The 19,543-nt window shown below is 32.0% G+C and overlaps 2 protein-coding genes across 2 annotated transcripts; both read right to left on the bottom strand.

Moving 5' to 3' along the window:
• Positions 1 to 2,180: 2,180 nt before the first annotated feature.
• On the bottom strand, positions 2,181 to 8,205 carry LOC102666416 (serine/threonine-protein kinase STY17). Its single transcript, XM_006601626.3, has 5 exons — positions 7,975 to 8,205; positions 5,292 to 5,597; positions 3,724 to 4,234; positions 2,524 to 2,666; positions 2,181 to 2,360 (listed from the first exon to the last, which is right to left on the bottom strand). Exons 1-5 carry the CDS (start codon positions 8,203 to 8,205, stop codon positions 2,181 to 2,183), a joined length of 1,371 nt encoding a protein of 456 aa, XP_006601689.1.
• An 8,590-nt stretch (positions 8,206 to 16,795) lies between these two features.
• Positions 16,796 to 18,206, bottom strand: LOC100798431 (protein BIG GRAIN 1-like B). The gene has a single exon (XM_003549289.5). The coding sequence runs from the start codon at positions 18,095 to 18,097 to the stop codon at positions 16,835 to 16,837; it is 1,263 nt and encodes a 420-aa protein (XP_003549337.2). The 5' UTR covers positions 18,098 to 18,206; the 3' UTR covers positions 16,796 to 16,834.
• Positions 18,207 to 19,543: the final 1,337 nt, after the last annotated feature.

Below are 19,543 nucleotides of genomic sequence, written 5' to 3'. Positions count from 1 at the left end.
GTTGGGAAAATTTGTGTATTTTTTTATATAAAATATTCAGTTTTAAGTGAGAAATGCACTTTGAGTTCTGACATGTCATGTCCATTCACTCTCATATATGTTTTATTGGTGCGTGTGCCCATTCATAAAAAATGTTACATCTACTAAATTCAGAAAGTGATAAATGTGCATTGTGGACTATTTGTTACCTCTAGTCATGTAAAGGGTTGCAAAAGCCAGAAGACAATTAAAGATAGTGATCAACATTTTTTTGTAATTGAAAAAAAAAATCAATTTTAAGCCAAACTGCCTTTTGGTGAATAAATAAAATAAATCTACAATTTATCATTAGACACTATGCATGCATATTGTAGGTATGACGCATGCAATTGGTGTAGGGAGAGGGAAGGAAATAAAAAGAACAAACCATGTTTTTTTTTAAAAATATCTTTCTACATTGGTTAAGATCACAACCAATGTGATGATTAATAGGTTTACAAATTTTTAAACACTTTCTACATCGGTTTTAGTAACAATCGATGTAGAAATGTGTTTCATATCGGTTTTAAAATCGATGTTGAGAGTAATCAATTTTCAACATCGTTAGATGCAATATCAGTTCGAAACTCGTGTTAAATGACTTTTTTAACTGATGTTAAATGTCTTTTTTATAGTAGTGATCAACCAACTAAGGTATGATCACACATTGATTAATTGATTTACACATGCTTAGAGTAATCAATCTCAAGCGATAATTTAAAACAATGAGATAATCTAATTGATTGAATAAAGACAAGTGTCTTGGTACACCAAAATAATCTCACATCACTTAGGAATTGAAGTTAAGGATTTTATAAACATCGTCCTCCCCTAACCCTCTGAGGTGCCTTATAAGGACAAATCTTTGAGACTTAAACCAACGCCAAAACAAACAATGACTTAGATGCAGTGACCTTAACGATGTAAAAGAGTTGAGATCAAAGCATTGATAATAGAAGGAGGGCCTAAGCCATATATGAGGGTTGATAGGCCCTCTAGCCCCTTAGCTTGGACTAGGGACTAATATTTTGATACACAAAAATAGTCTCGCATCGCTTTGAAATTGATACTAAGGATAGTTCATAAACACCCTCATCCCTTAAGCCTCTAAGGTGCCTTTTAAGGATGAAATCATGAGGCTCAAACCAACGTCAAAGAGGACACTACCTCGAACATGATCCTAACAATGTAAAGAACTTGAGGTCGAAACAACAAGAATTCAATTAATGTAGGACAAAATCACGAGGCTCAAACCAACGTCAAAGAAGACAATACTTCGAACGTGATGATCCTAACAATGTAATGAACTTGAGATCAAAGCAACAAGATATGGGTTTTGCATGTACACTTTACATCATATCCCTAGCTAGAAAATTAGCTGGCCATAGGAATAGGGAAGCCTAACATTAGAACCAGCTACATAGAGAAAGGAAGAGAACTCATTACAAGTGCAAAATCTCATTCTTCATCCTTACGTTCTTCCATGCAAAATCAGTTGTTATAAATTGAATTTTATATTTTATTTACTAATTAAAATATCGAACACAAATAAATTGAGATTTTAACGTGACTCAAGTCATCAAGTTGAAAGTATAGTGCTACTAGTTTAATAAAAATATATATAAAAAAAACTCACAACGAGTAAAATATATATATTGTGGTTTTTTTTGGCTAAAATCAACATTAAAAATATATATTTATTGGCTAAAATCAACGTTAAAAATATTTCAAATTAATATGATAAAAGCTTGAAATAAATTTGCAAATTCAACCCACCTAAAATTCTCTCATATTACTTATGGCTTTTTATTAACAAATATTAATTGTTAGTTTTTTGTTAGAAGGAGAAATCAAACCCATAATGTTTTTGTTGTTTCTTTTTTAAATCATTCAATCAACCTTATATGTTTTATTTGTGGTTAACTAAGTCACATTTTCAAATGTCATGACATGTATTAGGTCTCATTAAATACTATAACTATGAGGATTCGTACCAAGATTCAAAAAATTATATTGCATGAATGCAAAAATGAAAAATAAAAACACAATAATCCTGTTCTGATCATTAATTAATTGTTTCAGTTACAAATTAAGGTAACGAGGCAATGGTCATGATGGTGGCTAATACTTGATTAATTAAATATAATAAGCACTGGTTTAATTTAAAGGAGATTTTTCTTGGCATAACTTTTGAGGCAAAGGGTGATTGTAGCAAAAGATGGTCGAGTAGATGGATTTTTGTCCCAGCAAAGGCATATAAGGTCAATAAGCTCTCTCGGTTGGCCAACATCATCACACGGAAGCTTAGGTCGCAGGTTACCCTCCACAACTTCAATGGCAATCTAATATTATAACATCAAACATTTAATTTCATGATAATCAACATCAAGTGACATTTCAGATTAATTGAGATTAGCATTAAACAATTCAATTAAACATTTACATAAAAAATTAACAAAATTAATTTGGCAACTCAAGATCAGTGTGATGATTATATATATATACCTTGGTGGGACCATATTCTGTCTCAACATATGGGTAATGTCCAGTTAAAAGTTCGTTCAACATAACCCCAAAACTGTACACATCACACTTTTCATCATAAGGTTCACATCGGATCACCTCTGGTGCCATGTACACGTATGTTCCTAAAAATAATACAAACATAATCAATATCATTACATGCCACGTTTTGAGAAAAGGAGAAAGAATATAGTTTACACAATTCAACTTTATGTCATTTAATACTCATCTAAAATTTAAAAATGTACAACTTGATTTTCAAACATCCTAGCTAGTAGGTGAAAATGGTCTTTATGGCTAATTTCTTTATTATCACAAATTGTCATGTATTAATGACAATGAGGTTATGACCAAACACAAACACTTGAAAAAGCATTAGAGATACTAAGATGGAATACAACCTAATACAAGTGAGTCCGATGTTGATTGAAAGTTATTACAATGGATTGAGCTAGAAAAAACTTGAAATAAGTTCAAGCCAGTTTTTAGATATTTGTTTCTTGCATTTTTATTATTTTATCTTACATCTCATTGTATTATATTGGCAAAATTATAAAATTGGTCCCCCACTTTATCTCTAATTTCAGATTTGGTCCCCCAACTTTTTAATTCACGAATTTGATCCCCTTATTTAGTAAAATCATGCAATGTTGGTCTCCCAGGCCACAATTGGACGTTGACTGTTACAAAGGAATGTTGACGGCCACGTGTCATGATCTTATTGGATGATGACGACCACGTGTCATGTTCTGATTGGTCAATGAAAACAACAATGCATTTCATTTTTCATGGAATTGACATCCAATCAGAACATGACATGTGACAGTCAACATAACTTGCTAATCGTCAACATCCAATTGTGACCCAGGGGACCAACATTGTACGATTTTACAAAATAGGGAGACTAAATTCGTGAATTAAAAAACTTGGAAACCAAATCTGAAATTGAAGATAAAGTGGGAGACTAATTTTACAATTTTGCCTATTATATTTCTAAGTACATTCTAAATGGGTTTTCAAAACTACAATATGAGATGGAGGATAAAATAGTTAAAGTACAAGATACTGAACTTTTAAAATGAGACTTAAACACGAAAATATCACAGTAAAATATAATATTATTTTTCATAACGTTTTATTTATTTTTAATTTGCAGCAAAAGAAATGACATTCAGTGTTTACCTGTTTCTCCAGTGAGAGCCATTTCCTCATCACCCAAGAACCGCGCATGACCAAAATCCGCGACTCTAACATGCATGGCATCATCAAGAAAAATGTTGCTAGGCTTCAAGTCACGGTGAACGAGCTTGGGCTTTTGCTCGTGCAGATACTGCATGGCTTGGGCTATTTCAAGGGCCCTAATGACTCTGTCTTTGAAGAGTGGAAGTGGCACCATTCGCTCTCTGAGCCTGGTCCCGGGCCCGTGCAGCCACTCCTTCAACGTGGTGCTGAGATGTTCTGTGACCACCCACGCGCGTCGGGGAGGGTCGATGCACGCGCCCATGAGCTGAAGCACGAACCTGTGGCGCTGCCGCGACAACGTTTCGAGCTCCTGGGAGAAGTATGCGACACCGTTTTGGTTAGTGCGGAAAAATTCTTCGGATATGCACTTCACTGCCACTTCAAATCCACGCCATTTTCCTCTGTGAATTTCTGCGGTGCTGCCCTGCCCGATTTTCTCTTCCAGTTGAATCTATGCATGGAGAAGTTCAGACATAACATAACATAACATAGCAGTTATTTTCTTATTAATTCAACACTTTAATATGTTTTTATTCATTTTAAATATTTCAAATTCTAGTTTATTGCCTAATTTTTCAGAAATTATAATTCAATTCTCACAATTTTTATAATTCTTCATTTAGTTTATTATTTATTTGTTTGTGAAATGTCATTTTTTGCTCTTTTTTTATAAAAAAATATCTAATTGTTTTGAGAAGAGTATTGGTAATACAGTTTTTAATACTTTCTTTCAAAACCACCTTTATTAGTTAAAAAAAAATTAAAATTAATGTAGATTCCTCTGGTTTGGGCATGGGATATAACAAATGGAGAATGTAACTCACATATTTAATAAGTACTCACATAAATTTCACCAAATAAAATAGAATGTGTTGAAAATAAAGTGTTACAGAGTTTCCAATCCAATGGAGGTCAGCCCAATACTGATTGTGGATTATAGTAGGCTAAAAAAAAAATTGTCTAGTTCTTGCTTTCTGTACCCTTTTTGCCTTCTGTACCTTTTTTGGAGTTTTTTTTTTACCGGGATTGGTCATCATTTTGGAATGTAATTTTACATTCCAGAAGTTAAAAAAAAGGGGCAGTAAGTAACTTAGAGATGCATGAAACAACAGCAAAAATTCAAGCTTGGTAAAAATTGAATTTTTTTGGGCATTTTGGCAATATAAAAAAACATGTTTAATTGAGACAAAAAATTTAAAACTCTAAGTATTACATTTTATCGACCAAGTTTGAGCCAACTCAGGTGATCTAACATATTTTGTCAGCACTAATTTAATAGCTTATATTTGTTCTAACATTCAGAAGGGGCAAACATTATGTAAAATCAAAACTTAAGAAATAAAAAGCAAACATGATGATTTATGAAAAAAGGAAAAAACAAAAAAAAAAACAGAATCAAAGCAAGGAGATGGAAACATATTGAATACTTAATTGAAAAAAAAATGTTGACAACGCATTGTAACTTGTAAGTGAATGATTTGCATGTGAGTGGAATTCTACTTACTAACCTCATTTGGATCAATATACCATCCATTGATTTTTGCTTGATCTATGATGGACGCAAGATTGGTGTGGTGGCCATGGTGTGGTGGAGTGGGAATTTGAATTTGAGGGCTGGTAATGGAGCTTATGGTGTGGATAGAGACTGGAGATTGTTGAAATTCACCTTTGCAGTTCACAATGACATCTAATATTCCATTTTCTTGTGCTATCTGAAGGCAGTTCCTCAAGTAATCTTGAGTCCTTTCCATTCTTTTCTTGTACATTACTCGTAGTTCTGATTGTTTTTGCACTTTCTTTTCCAAATCCGCCACCTATGAACAGGCGTGAACACATATTTCAGACGCTTTTTTCTTTTAATGGTCAAAACTTAAATACAATATCTTGGGTGTTATTTTGTTCTTCTTCAATCGGAATTTATGTTTTAGCTTAGAAAACTGTATAATTTTTAAATGCAAACTTTTATTATACTAATTGCAGAGATAGAATTCCAATTCTAATTAGTATTTTCATTAAGAGAATTATCTGATGATATTTTTATTATTGTCATTAGTATTTAAGTTATTATTGTATTAAACCACTAGGCAAATCCTGGTCCATTTTTGGATCCAAATGCAATGGGAATTATTTAACGCACCCCATTATTTACTTTGGTGCATCTCAAATGCATTATGTTGTATTACAAATTATTCAATCTGTAATACACTTTGGTGCATCAAATCAAATAATGGGGTGCTTTAAATAATTACATGATGCAATGCCACAAAAATTAAAATATTGTTAGGTGCACCCAGTATTTTTTGAAAATGACAAAACTGTCTCTGCTAATTTCTCCCCTTACAGATCAACTTGATCCGTAAGTCTTAAAAATTAACTTACGAATCAACTTGATCCGTAAAAGACTTACGGATCAACTTGATCTGTAAGTCTTAAAAATTAACTTACAGATCAACTTGATCCGTAAGGAGTATTTCTGTCTTTTTGTGATTAGTACAGGGTGCACCTAGCACTCCAAAAATTAAGCATTAATTAGCCTAGTTTCTTTCAGCCCAATAGCCTTCGCAGGCTTCATCCAACACCTTCTCCGGCCCTACTATTCTCCACTCCGTGTACCCCGCGGCCGATTTTAATACTCCAATATTACAAAAGTAAATTTAGTTATTTTTGTTTAAGTCAAAGTAAATATAGTTCTTGATTCTTGGCATATGTTGCATTTTATATAATATTGAAAATGAAAATTAAATATATTGGAATATGAGAGATATGAATGAATTCAATAAAAATGTTGCGTTAGAGATAAATTCTCTTAAAAATAAGTTTTTCTAAACAGAATATATCATCAGTTATGCTACATAGTTTCAAAGAGATGCCTAACAAAAACGAAAATTTTCTAATCAATCTTAATTATTAATTCCTTCAAAGCCATTATTAAAACTACATAAAAGTGTTATGATTCTCATTATAGAAATTTAAGTTTGGCTAGACTTCTTTAATCGACCAGTTTAATAATTTCAGTTTTCTCAAAAGAAATTAGTATATATACTGCAGCAACTTGTGCGTCCTTCTTGATTTCTGCTTATAAAGTCTGCTTTGGTGATTGACAATGAAATGGAACTGAAAGATGAAAAATTTAGGGTGTGTTTAGTTTGCATTTTTATTTTCTGTTTTTATTTCTTGTTTTTATTTTTAAAAGATTAGAATTCTGAAAATATGTTTGGTTTAACTTCTTATTTTCTATTTTCAAGAAATAAAAATACTGGTTTTCAAAAGAAAATGTATTTTTAGATTTGCTTAAAATTACATTTCTTGTCATCATGTTTTCATTTTACCCAATATGAAATTCCTGATTTCAACTAAAAACATGGAAAACAAGTTTTTATTGTTTCTATTTTTTGGTTCGTTTGAAAAAATATTTTCACTGAAAATGAAAACAGAAATCCAGTCAAACACATTTTCATCACTATTTTTTATTTTCAGTGAAAATAAAAGTAAAAAACAACCAAACCAAATGCCATTTACATTTTGTTGTTTTACAATTTTGGTTAAAAACAGTTTTCATTCTGCCATATTTTTTCTCTTTCTTAAATTTATATGCTCAACCAAGTAGAGATGTGCAGACATTTTTTTTATTTTATTACAGAGATGTGCAGACTTAGGTTGGTTTAAAGAGAACGCACGTATTGGACGCGTTCGCCTTAGACTATATGTATTACCTATAAGTAATGCATGTAAATTTAGACTTCTAGCACATGTATTAATTTTGTCTTTTCAGATTAATCTCTTGAATCCGGAAGAATATTTTTTTAAGGGAATCAGGAAGAATCATTGATATATTCATTTGAAGCAAAACTTAAATTTAGGTTATAAGTGTAATGTGTATTTAGATGAACATGGATAAAATTGATTTTGAAGTGATGTAATTTATATTTAAATATTTTTATTATAAAATCAAGTTAAAAATAAAATTTAATATAAAATTTTGGATCCAATGCAAAGTTACTTAAAGTTGTGATATCTCATAATCAATTTTGAATTCAGAATGAATTCTGAATTGTCCAAAGTAAAATCAAATATGTAAAAATGTATCCAAAATTAATCCTAAACTCAAGAATCAATTTCTCAACATGAAACCAATCTGGCACTAATACATGTATGTGCAGTTGTGCACTACTTGAAATGCATGAAACATACCTTTACTTCAAGTCTTTGGTATTGTAACTGTTGCATATTTTGTTGTGATGTGGAGGCAGGGGACCCAATAGTCTTGGCAATGCTGAAGCCTCTGCAGCATCCAACAGGTAAAGGGCTTGGTGGCTCCACATTCTTCTGTTGTTTGTCCCTAAAACTAGAAGTGGATGATTGGCGAGACACGTTTGGAGAGGCTCCTATGTGCTGAATTTTAGGACTGTTCTTGAAACTCATCTTTATTAATTGAATTCAACTTTGTCTAACCCAAATGGAGTCATCAAGGTCATTTTAATATATAGTCTTTGCACCCTTCTTGTTGTTTAGTGAATGCCACATATATAGCTGGCAACATTTCGTTAAGAACATTCGATTTATTAGTAAGCCAATTAGTTTTGCCTTGTTGGGTTGCTTTCACATGCATTGTTTTCTGTTTTCGTGAAACATTGGCTTCTTTCTGTCTTTGAAACTCTAGATAATAGAAAACCAGCATAAACATTTCGGAATAAGCAAGGACATGTGTCAAACTATACACACATTGAACAAGGAAAATTAAGAGTTAAAAAACGATGCAATCTAGAATAAATTTAGTTTTGACCATGTTAATGGGGCAGAATATGGTAAGGTGATGTAGTCAACAACAAAAAAATGGTAATGTAATGAGTGACAACTTGCAGCGGAGGTTACTACAAAACGTAGCAGAGCATAGGTATAATGGAATAAGTCTTAATTAAATCTTCTCTTCGTAGTCAATTTCCAGCTATCATGCATATCATATCCATATGATTAATTTATTTTCTTGCAAAATGGTAAACGAATAAAAATCTATATATAGTCTATTTTTTAAGCTCATGGTGACATTGATATAAAATATTTATTAATGATTAATATTTATCATAGAATTGTCTATTCTATTTTAGTAGGATTTTTCTTTTTAATCATTTTTTTCAACTAAAAGTTTCGAATTTGAGACTTTCTCTACGAAATTCGACTAATTCTATTTTACTCAGATAAACGACATGTTCATATAGAAATTTATAGTCTGGTTATTCTTTTACTAAGACAAAACACTAGATAGAATACAACAAGGGTAAGTGATACTGTGTAGTATGAGTCTCCTTTGGAGTACGAGTAGCTCCAAGAGAAAGAAGGAAAAACTAAGAGAAGCTAAAATTTCAGGTAATGATTTTTTGCCTTTGATAAGTTTCTTACATATAGATGGAAATATCCACTTCTAACAAACTAGTGGCCACGTGGATCTGAGACTAATAGAAAGGGAATTGTAAGAACTAATATCTAATGCATATTGTTATTGGTACTTGGCAGATTAAAACTTCACATAGGCTTTAAGCCACACTGAGGCCTCTATTGTTTGGGCTCCTTGTTCTCATTAGGCCCAGCTTGCTGGTTCTCATTGTTGCTTCAGATGACATAAGCTGTTTGGGTCCGTAACAGTAAGAGTTACATATAATGAGATTAGAAGTTAAAGAGGGTGGGTTCAACTAAGAAAATGGAATCCTTATATATAACAAAAATATATTTTAGTGCATTTATACACATATCATTTATATTTAAGATGGGGCCCACTTGACTGCGTCTACCAGCTTAATTTATTTGGTATATGAAAGGAAAGTATTAACTTATATCATGAAGCTTCATCTTCAGACATCAAAGATTTTCATAGCTCGTAACAAACAACCATTATGTTAACAGATAAACAGAATATAGTATATCTCTATCTCTCTTTTTTATTATTGGTAAGGTAATTTAGTAGATATCTAGGTGTTTATGATCATGTCTTACCCCCCCCCCCCCCCAAAAAAAAAAAAGCATTAATAGAAATAGGAAATTAATAACCAAATGAAATTGTAGTTACAAGAAGTAAGAGAAATAAATCACCGAACGCTCAAGAAACTACTACTCAACTATAAAAATAAAAATAAAAATTAACAGTCAGAATGATCTTTCAACAAATATCTCAAAAGAAGTTTGTAGTTTCTTCCTAATACATCAAACTACAGCATCTATTATATCTACTTTTTTTCCTCTCTCCTTTCTCTATCTTTCTCTAGCGTTGTGTTTGGTAGCAACGATTTAGAAGTGAGGCACAGACAAAAATGGGTACGCAGGTTTTGGAGAGGTAATTTATGCTGGAATTAAGTTGGGGTTCAGTGGGTTTCACTCATTAAATTTTTGTCTTAGATGTGAAGGTACTAAGGTCACAAAAGTACGAGGAGGATGTATATTTACTTTTGTGTCCAATGCTGACCCACAAATTCTTAATTTTTTTGTAACATTCATCTCATTTAATTAGAGGGTATAATAGTAGTATTTTTATAAATTTAAGAAGTTTTCTATTCTCATTTTATTCAAACCAAACAATTTTACTATTTAATTTTCATTCTATTTTTTTTTACATATTATTCTTAAATCAAACAACTAAACTTTTTATTTTATTTCTCCTCTATTCATATTTTCTCTTGTACACCATTCAAAATGGACATCCCGGGAGTACTAACCTTAGTAGGTGGAACTACTTACCTTTAGGCACTTAGTCGAGAGACTCAATACTTGGAAGGCCTTATATTGACCAAGATAGAGCCCCCAAATATTGGGTAGTCGAAGCGATGTCCCAATAACATACAATCAAAAAGATAAAATGATGGAAAGTATATTATGGAACAGGACTCTAAAGACGTGACGATCACAAGATCAGAGAAACATCACGATTTGACATGTCAAACATACACAATCATGCACTCCTACCATTTACACAGTGACATGGTAAAAAGAGGTCAATAAGATCATCACACATGGATGGTGATGGTATTGTCAGAGGACACTATGTATATATACAAATGAGTTACATGATTCATGTTAGATTCATGGTTAGATAGAATTAAAAAAAGACGTTAATGGTGATTTTAAATTAAAGTTCCGTATTCTTTCTTCTTAGTGTTCTCTGATGTGAATATCTCTAATTATCTTTTTTTGTTTTATTTTTACTAGCTCTAATTCTCTCGTCACAACAAAACAGAACTTAGGGATCATATAACATTACAAGTACTTTTTTATATATTAAAAACACAAAAAAAAAAAACCTAATGCAAAAACTGGTCGGGCAAGTTTTTTTTTTTCGACTTAGTGTCGGATATATGTTTTCTTGTCGATTCTTTATCAATCCAACTTTACGATCAGCTGAATGGATCAAACTCCTGAACATCTTCCTTTTCAAATCGGATCTATTTTTTTTTTCAACTAACTCCTACTACATAATCTACTCAGCTAGCTAGTTCACCTATAAGAATAAGAGTCACCACATGATATGTATATACAATGCGTTAAAGTGACCAAAAAGCAGTGCACAGCGTGAATATTTATGCACATTCAATTCAAAATGTTGCAATTGTAGAACCTAAACGTTTCATCAACTAGCAAGATTGCCGTGTGAACGTTATTCTGGGGTGTGTGCTTTGAAAGAAAACGAGAGAGACAGCGAAAAAGATTCTCCTATTGAACTGGACACAAACATCACAATGATGGTCCTCTTCTCCGTCTCTCACAATTGTACTTTGAACTTTGAAGTATATATAAAAGGGAAAGTGGGTTTGTTTAACACAGTCTAGTGGAAACTCTCACCTCGGGATCGCCAATCTTCATCACTTTTGTCTTTCCCTAAGATAACAAATTAAAGCAGAAATTAAAGAGAGGACGAATTCTGGTGTGGACCACAAAGAATTGTAGTAGCTAGCCATAGTAGCGTTAGTATTAGTAACGACCCCAGTGTTTATCTTCCACCTCAACTTTTTAATTTCTTCCTCTTTTTTGTTGCAGTGTCTTGGAGAGACCCCCTTGACCACATGGTTACTCACAACCAGCTACGTACCACCCTAAAAGAGCCTTGTATGTAGTAGTTGCCATCTTTGCTTTATCTCTTTCTTTTGTGTTCTTCTCGATTTAATTTTCTTTCACCAATTTTCAACATGGATTGTATACAAATTAAAGTTGTTAGTATGATTTTGCAATTGGTTCTGCATGTTAGTTTAGTTTTTTTTGCCAAATCAATCTAAACTCTGCATGTTAGTATTGGACACTTGAGGCCTGAGGGTTATGCATATATATATATAATATCTAGATAAAAATGGGGTTGAGTCTAGTAGGGGTTAATCTTTCAACAGCATGATAAACTAAGGTATAAATTTTTATTAGAAGAAATTAAGTTCACAATAAAATCTAGATAGAACTTCATAAGTGTGAAGAGAGTATTGCTAACAGATATATAAGTAGTATTGTGCTTCCTTTTATTATACATTGATTTGTATGTTTACTTTAATTTAATTTATTTTTTCTTTATACATACTACTTTATATTTTTAAATCTATTAACCAATATAAAAATGTTGATAAAAGTATAAAGAGAAACCTATTTTATTTAGAGTCACTTGTAGTGAGGTGGTTTGTTGAAAGATAAAAAAAGTCTAAGAAATTGTGTAAATTAAATGAGGGGCATAATTTTTTATTGTTATATATGTGTTCCATATATTTGAAAAAAAAGTTTTAAAAATATTTTTAAAACTTTTTCTTAAGCAATTGTTAAAAGCTAAAATTATTTTTCTTAAAAATTGATAAAGGCCGGAGACCGTCATTGCCGCATAATTAATAATACTCCTTATTGTGCAAACTCTCTAAAAGAAGGGGAGAAAAAATAGTTCTATTTTTATAAATGAAAACACTACAAAATTATTCCTCTCATCATTGTACTGTGCTTCACCACCTCATCCGAAGTACGGAATCTCTAACCGACGAAGATGGTGCAACAATATATCCCACCACACTGACCAAATTTGAATCACATGTGGTTCACAATTTTTAAAGCTTATAAATGCTAATACCGCAAGCTTTTTGGATAAAATCATAAACAAGTGCACTTTATATTCCATAAGCAGATCCCTAGTTACCTGCATTCTCTTTATATTCATGAATAAGCTACATGCACCATATCTGCTAATTAGTAAACAAATAGCAATTGTATTAGTTTGTGATACAGTCATGTTTAGACGACTATGACTAATAAAGCGATTATTTTCAATTAAGTGTGGGTCTCCCACCATTCCTCCATTTTCGATGACAACCTCATGCTTATGCATGCCCATCACACGTAATGAGCTTTAAATATATATTGCATTCTTCATGTGAGGATAGGTCATTATGTCTACTAGCAATGAAACCAACCAACAGGATCATTCTGGTGGTCGCACGCTGCTAACTACAGATTTTCTATGCTTCATGGTTCATTTTACCTAAGATACACAATTTTGATTAATATGATGATTTTGACTTGGATAAGTTAATTAAGTTCTTTTTTTTCTTTGTAGGGGATATGAAATTTAAGTCCAAATTTTTGTGCATGAATATATCTTAATATCTTGGGGAAGGCAACTAAATTGGGTAGTGGGGACGACCACGCCTAAAGTTATAAAAATATGGATTTTACTATTAATGCCAAATGAATGAGTACCAACACGAGAGTACTACCAACACTTTTTTTACATTCTCTTTTGGATTTTTTTTATTAAAATTTATTAAAAATAACTAATTTTGAGGATTTTATTTCTCAATTAATATTTTCTTTCCTTACTTATATTACTTATATTAAATAAGAAGTAAAATTTATCAAAACTAATGATTTTCAATAAATTTTAATTAATCACAAGAATATCCAAAAAAGAGTGTGTGTCAGCTAGTATTCCCCGTATATATATATATATATATATATATATATATATATATATATATATATATATATATATATATATATATATATGTATGCAAGCAAATAAATTACACAATAGTCAAACTAAATAGCAGTGATGTAAAAGTATTGTCAATGAAATTTTCTTTGCTCAACTAGTGTGTTGTCTTAAAAAAAATTGGATTTAATTTCTGTTAAGAGTTCTTTTTCATGAGTTATGGGTCCTGGGTAGGTTATATTTAGATACAATATAAGTCATCATTAAAATTTATTGTATGATTCAATATTTACATCAGAACTTCCTTACTCGTAATTTTTTTACAAAAAACAATGTTATTCGTGCATTTAGGAATGTACTACTTAGGAAAAAAGCTGGTTTAATATGTAAAATGCATACTGCGTGAACTTGAAAACTGTTACTTTTAACCTTATTTTAAAATTAATTTAACTAAAATCATTGAATAGTTATTCATATAATTAAGAACTTGCATGCAAGTTAGAAATTCAAAATAAAATGCTTTTGAAAGTACATAATTAAATACAAAAAAAAAAAACTGTTAATGTATACGGGTTGAGTTAGAAAATGATTTTAAATGCTTCAATTATGTAACCATAATATTTTAATTTATTAATTAAAAGCTTAAAAAATTATTTAAATTTAGGAGAAAATAAAATAAAAATTACTTTCTTTCAAATAATTCATACTCTTAATTTTCATTTAATAGGATTAGAAGTATAAAAAGTTATTAGATTCAATGAATTTGCTTAAAGAACAGCAAGCACATGTCATGACTATGACTGTATGAGTCACTCATCTTGTAAAGGTTAGTAAATGTAATTTAATTTTTATTTTCTTCACTTCTCAAATCATAGACTACACAAGTACGAATCTAGCATATGCTGGTACTTATTTATCTTTGAAAAAAGTTTTTAAACATAAACATGAACATAAATATATTTGATAATATTTGTTTTTAGTGTATTTTACTTGTTTATAAAGAATATAAAAAAAATAAGAAAATATAAAAATAATCTTTTTATTTTTTGTTATAAGAATCTTACATTCTCAAATAAAATATCTAGTCCTCAACTTATCTCAAGGACGCATGATTGTAGCAGTACTGAACACTGAAATTTCTGGCGTAAACAAAGTTGTGACCACACAGTCTTGTCTTGTTCGGCGGTGATTAATCATCCTCTTAATACCCACCATAATAATTGCCTACTTTACTGCACACAGTGCCTTCAAATTTTCTGCCGAATTTGTAGCAAGTACCTACTAGTGCCCTAAACAGACCACATACTAACTGCAATCTTGCCTACTTCACTCTTCATCTTCCGTTCCTTCCACTCATCATAAGCTTATTTTCAACGTTACATTAACACCGTATAGTATAAACTTCAACCCAAGATCACATTAGTACATGCATAAGTTTTAATTTCAACCATGGACCCCAACATCATAACTACTCATCTCGGACTTTTTTTATTCAGATAAAATAAACTATACAATGATCATATAACACATATTTAGGTCATCATTCATATATAAATCATTAAAATATAAAAAATACAAATAATTATGTACACATTTATTCACTTTCATAATAATTATTTTAAGAAATTATATCAATAGTAGTTTTTTATAAAGAAAAAACTTATCCTAAGTTAAAGATCATCAATTTTTCAATTCACTGAATTCGAAATTTAATCTTTCTCACAATAAATAATTACTGCTTACTCAAAGGAATCTTGTCAAAAAAAAATTAAACACTTATTTATTTACATATAAATATAACAAAACTTTAAATCAATGCGTCAATTCATGAGTTAATAATTTCCATTTATGGATGTAAAATGTCTTATACTAATCATGCATAAGTGTTACGCATGTTATTTATCTATTTTATCACGTCATATATCTTATCTCTTTGTATCTTCTACTATATCTTTGACTGAAAGTGTAGATTAGCATTAAATGTTAATATTATTCTTTTAATTTTCTGCTCTAAAAAGGGAAGCCTTTAACAGTGTAGCTCAATCTGCAAGCTACGGTGGTTAATTAATTAATACAATACAAACTACAAAGCTAAAAAATTGGAGTTCTAGAGAAGAAGGATAAGAAATAAAGAAAGAGGAGAGAAAGCAAAAGCTTTAGTCTTCGATCACTTTCTCTATTCCCATGGGCGAAGATCTGCCTTTCCCTTTACCATCACATTCACACCCCTCTCTCACACCTTGCTTGTGATTACCATCTCGAATCTCTCATTTTCCCTCTCTTCTTTTTTCCCCTTTCTTTTTTCCTCATCCTCCATCAAACTACTAAGAGCTAGATCGTGATCAAGAATTTACGAATCCCCACCTCTTTTCTTTTTTTCAGAAAACCAAGCACCCTACTCTCTACTACTCGCTTTCATAAAAACAGTTCTTTCTATCGTTTTCTTAGATCGTTCAACAAAACACTGCCACATTCTATGGCAGTTACGTACATACATACACAATACACATGTACCCACATACGTACAAGGAAAAAAAAAGTTATATTTTTACATAAAACAGAGAATCTATGTGCTTCTGGCTTCATCTTAGATCGGCTTTGTTCTCACGCCACAAAATTTAGCAAAATTAAAAAGTGAAACAGCTAAAATTACACACTTTACATCAATTTGGTTTTGTAAAACTGTACTCCTAACCCCAAAAAGTCTATTAGCAATTGCAAAGCCTATTAATTGTGTGAACATTAATTAAGCTTTCCCAACGGATACCTACAATCATGTCAAGCTAAAATCAAATAGGTATTATTATGTTTATATGATCCGACCATGATATTATAGGGTTAGTAAATAATTTCTCACTTAAACATATAGTTTAAGCATATAATTTGTGGATTGATTTTCAATTGTAAGGATATTTGTTAAGAGAAATCAATTCTTAAAATATTATTAGTATCCAACTCTCGAGCGAAGGATATCTTAGACAACAACAAAAAATATTTGATCAAAATCATTTTATTAATTTACCCAATATTGATAATCATACATAATTAACAAAACCACTTAAAAAAAGTGGGGGAAAAAACTCAAAAATGGTTCTGTACGTATATTGAACAGAATTATTATACTATGAGGCCATTGGCAATGGCGCGGTTAGTACTAACATGAGTAGTTTCATACACCGGAAGCTCCTCACTATACCTATCACTTCCAAACACAGCCAAATGATCAAGCTCGAAGAGATCCGAGCTCGCATAACTCGATGCATCATCGTCGTCATCGTTATCATCAACATCAACGTTAGTAGTCCTTAAAGACAAGTCCTTCAAGACCAATTTATCATTGCTCTTAATCTTGGGGTTGTGTCGGTTATTGTACTCTCTTAAGAACTCTCTAGAAGCTTCTTTCTCTTCGCACAAGCGTTTGTGCCCACAGGGTCTGCTATCTTCACCCACGATCACACTCACTGGGTAGAAACGCACCGTTCTCTTCACCCCATTGCGCAACCTGTCCCTTTCGGAAGACATGGTCTTGCTCAAGCAAGAACGTGAAAACGAAGAAGCAGAGGAACACGTGGAAGAATAATAACATGAAGAAGAAGAAGAAGGAGTATTCACTTCGCCGCACGTGCGGGAACTTGTAGAAGTAGTAGTGGTGGTGGTTTTCTTCGTGTTGGCGAAGAGCGAGTTGAGGAAACTCGTGACCCTGCCGCCAGGGGAAATAGGTTGTTTCACTTTTTTAAGGTTGTTGTAAATCTTTAAGGCCCTCGACTTGGATTTGATCATTAAGGCCTCTTCTTCTTCGTCACAAGCCGTCACCTGTCTGTGTCCGTGTCTGATTTGTTTATGATCTTCTGACACGGACAGATGACGACGGCTTGTGATGCAGAATTGGGAATGCGCGTGTTCCGACGATCTATGGGAGGAGGTTCGACAGAAACTGTCGAAGATGCGCATTCCCTGTTTCTCGGAACGGAATGAAGCGCTTCCTCCTCCTCCGCGCCCCACCTGTGGCGCGAAACACGAGGCGCGTGAGATGGATTCGGTGTCGGAGGAGGAGAATCCAAGGCTGGAGGAATCTGTGGAGGAAATCGAAGTGGAGCTGAAGAACATGACATCCTCGTCGCGGTGCAGATGTTTTCTGTTGTTGTTTTTCGCGCCGCCGACAATTTTTCTGTCTCCAGCGTCCATGGATTTCGAATCGCTTCTGTTGTGTCTCTTGCTACTGCTCATAGTAGTGTGTCTGTAGAACTTTGTTTCGCCGTTTTTTCTTTCACCCTCGTCGATGGAACGATAAATTTGGTCGAGGAGAGTGGAAGAGAAAGAGGGAGTTAGAAACTGTTTATCATCTCTCTGTGGCTTCTCTAAATTGTACATGATTGGCATGCAATAATTGGAAACAAGGAAACTATGGAAATTGTGAAAAGCTTAAGGTAGTTAAATTTGGTGTGATTGAAGAAAATTAAGGAAGAGGTAGTAGTGTTTGAGAATCGGAGTTAGAATGAGAGAGGGAGGGAGGGGACTTTATAAAGGGTTGTTGTGAGTGAGTGAGTGGCGTCACGCGCGTGAGTGTACGTTGTCGTTGGCAAAAGCAAATATGACAGTTTGGCATGTGCTGATGTGGCAACCAACTTGACTCGTTTCTTCCATTATTACTCTTGCTTTTTCCTTTGATCGCTCCATAAATTCGATTTTGTAGCCGTTGATCGAGTTTGAAGAACTGTGAAAATCTGGTTTCTGATGTGAGGAGGTGCATGTGGCTCAAGATGTACATTTTGGAGTTAATGTTTTAACTTACTAAATTTATGTTTCACGTCTATGTAAAAAACAAGAAGGGCGACACATTATTTTGAAAAAAAAAATAATTATGAATCTAAAATATAAAATTTATATTATAATTTGATAACAAATTATTCTATAACATGTTTGTTAGATTTGTAATTATCTTAAAAATCGTATCCAATGTGATTTGTTATTAAATGATAATATAAAGTAAGATAATTTCTAAAGTTCCTTTTATTTCTAAATATTTTGTTCATTTTTTTTGTCAATTTTAAAAAAATCTATTTTTTGTCTCTTTAATTTTGAAATATCATTTTTCAATGGAGCAATAATGTATAAACATTCACTTATTTTAAATATCTTACTAATATCTCATTTTCCTCTATCTATTTTTTCTAATAATATCGTAAATTTTATAATTTTTATATTTTCTCTCTTTAGGTGTCTTATAACATAATGGGTATTCATGAAACATTTTTCTTTCCAATGAGGATGAGTGTGACTTTCTTGTCAAAGCTTGTGATAGAGATAATAAGGTTATGGTGTCGTTCTCCTCTTCTCAAGTAATGGTGTTCTCAACCTTGAATGTGGTGATATTGATGTTTTATTTAGTCGTGGTTTGAGAACCACTTCAAATTCTTAGCATGTGATGGTTTTGATTTTCAAATGATGTTGGTTTTCACTCTTCAATCTTTTCATGGTGATTGATATTTACTCGATTGTGTATCTTGGTAATATTACATTTCAAGTCATCATAGATTTAGGATTTCGAGTATTCTTCAAAAGTCTCGATAGTTTTGAGCCTTCATTATTTAGAATTTATGAGCATACAGATTGTGGGATTTTTTTTTTGTGTTTATATATGTTGTTCAATCTCAATTGTTAACTTTTGTCAATGGTGGTTAAGAATTATATATTGTGAGCTTCAGCCAAGAAGGACTAAGCATTGTGATCTTTTTTGTTTTTGTCTAGAGTCGATAAGCACCATAATTTAACTCTTGTTCTTGATGGTTAATCTTAAGTTTCTTTTATCATTTAGGTGGTTAAGGA

Source organism: Glycine max, chromosome 17 (genome assembly GCF_000004515.6).
Source record: "Glycine max cultivar Williams 82 chromosome 17, Glycine_max_v4.0, whole genome shotgun sequence".
In the NCBI taxonomy this organism is placed as follows: Eukaryota; Viridiplantae; Streptophyta; class Magnoliopsida; order Fabales; family Fabaceae; genus Glycine; species Glycine max.
This window is presented reverse-complemented; position numbering and strand designations above follow the sequence as displayed.

Coding starts and splice junctions, on each gene's coding strand:
- LOC102666416 (XM_006601626.3), bottom strand. CDS start 8,205: ATGAGTTTCAAGAACAGTCCTAAAATTCAGCACATAGGAGCCTCTCCA. Junction 5,598..7,974: donor ACCAAAGACTTGAAGTAAAG/GTATGTTTCATG, acceptor GCCTGTTCATAG/GTGGCGGATTTGGAAAAGAA. Junction 2,361..2,523: donor CAGAATATGGTCCCACCAAG/GTATATATATAT, acceptor TTATAATATTAG/ATTGCCATTGAAGTTGTGGA.
- LOC100798431 (XM_003549289.5), bottom strand. CDS start 18,097: ATGCCAATCATGTACAATTTAGAGAAGCCACAGAGAGATGATAAACAG.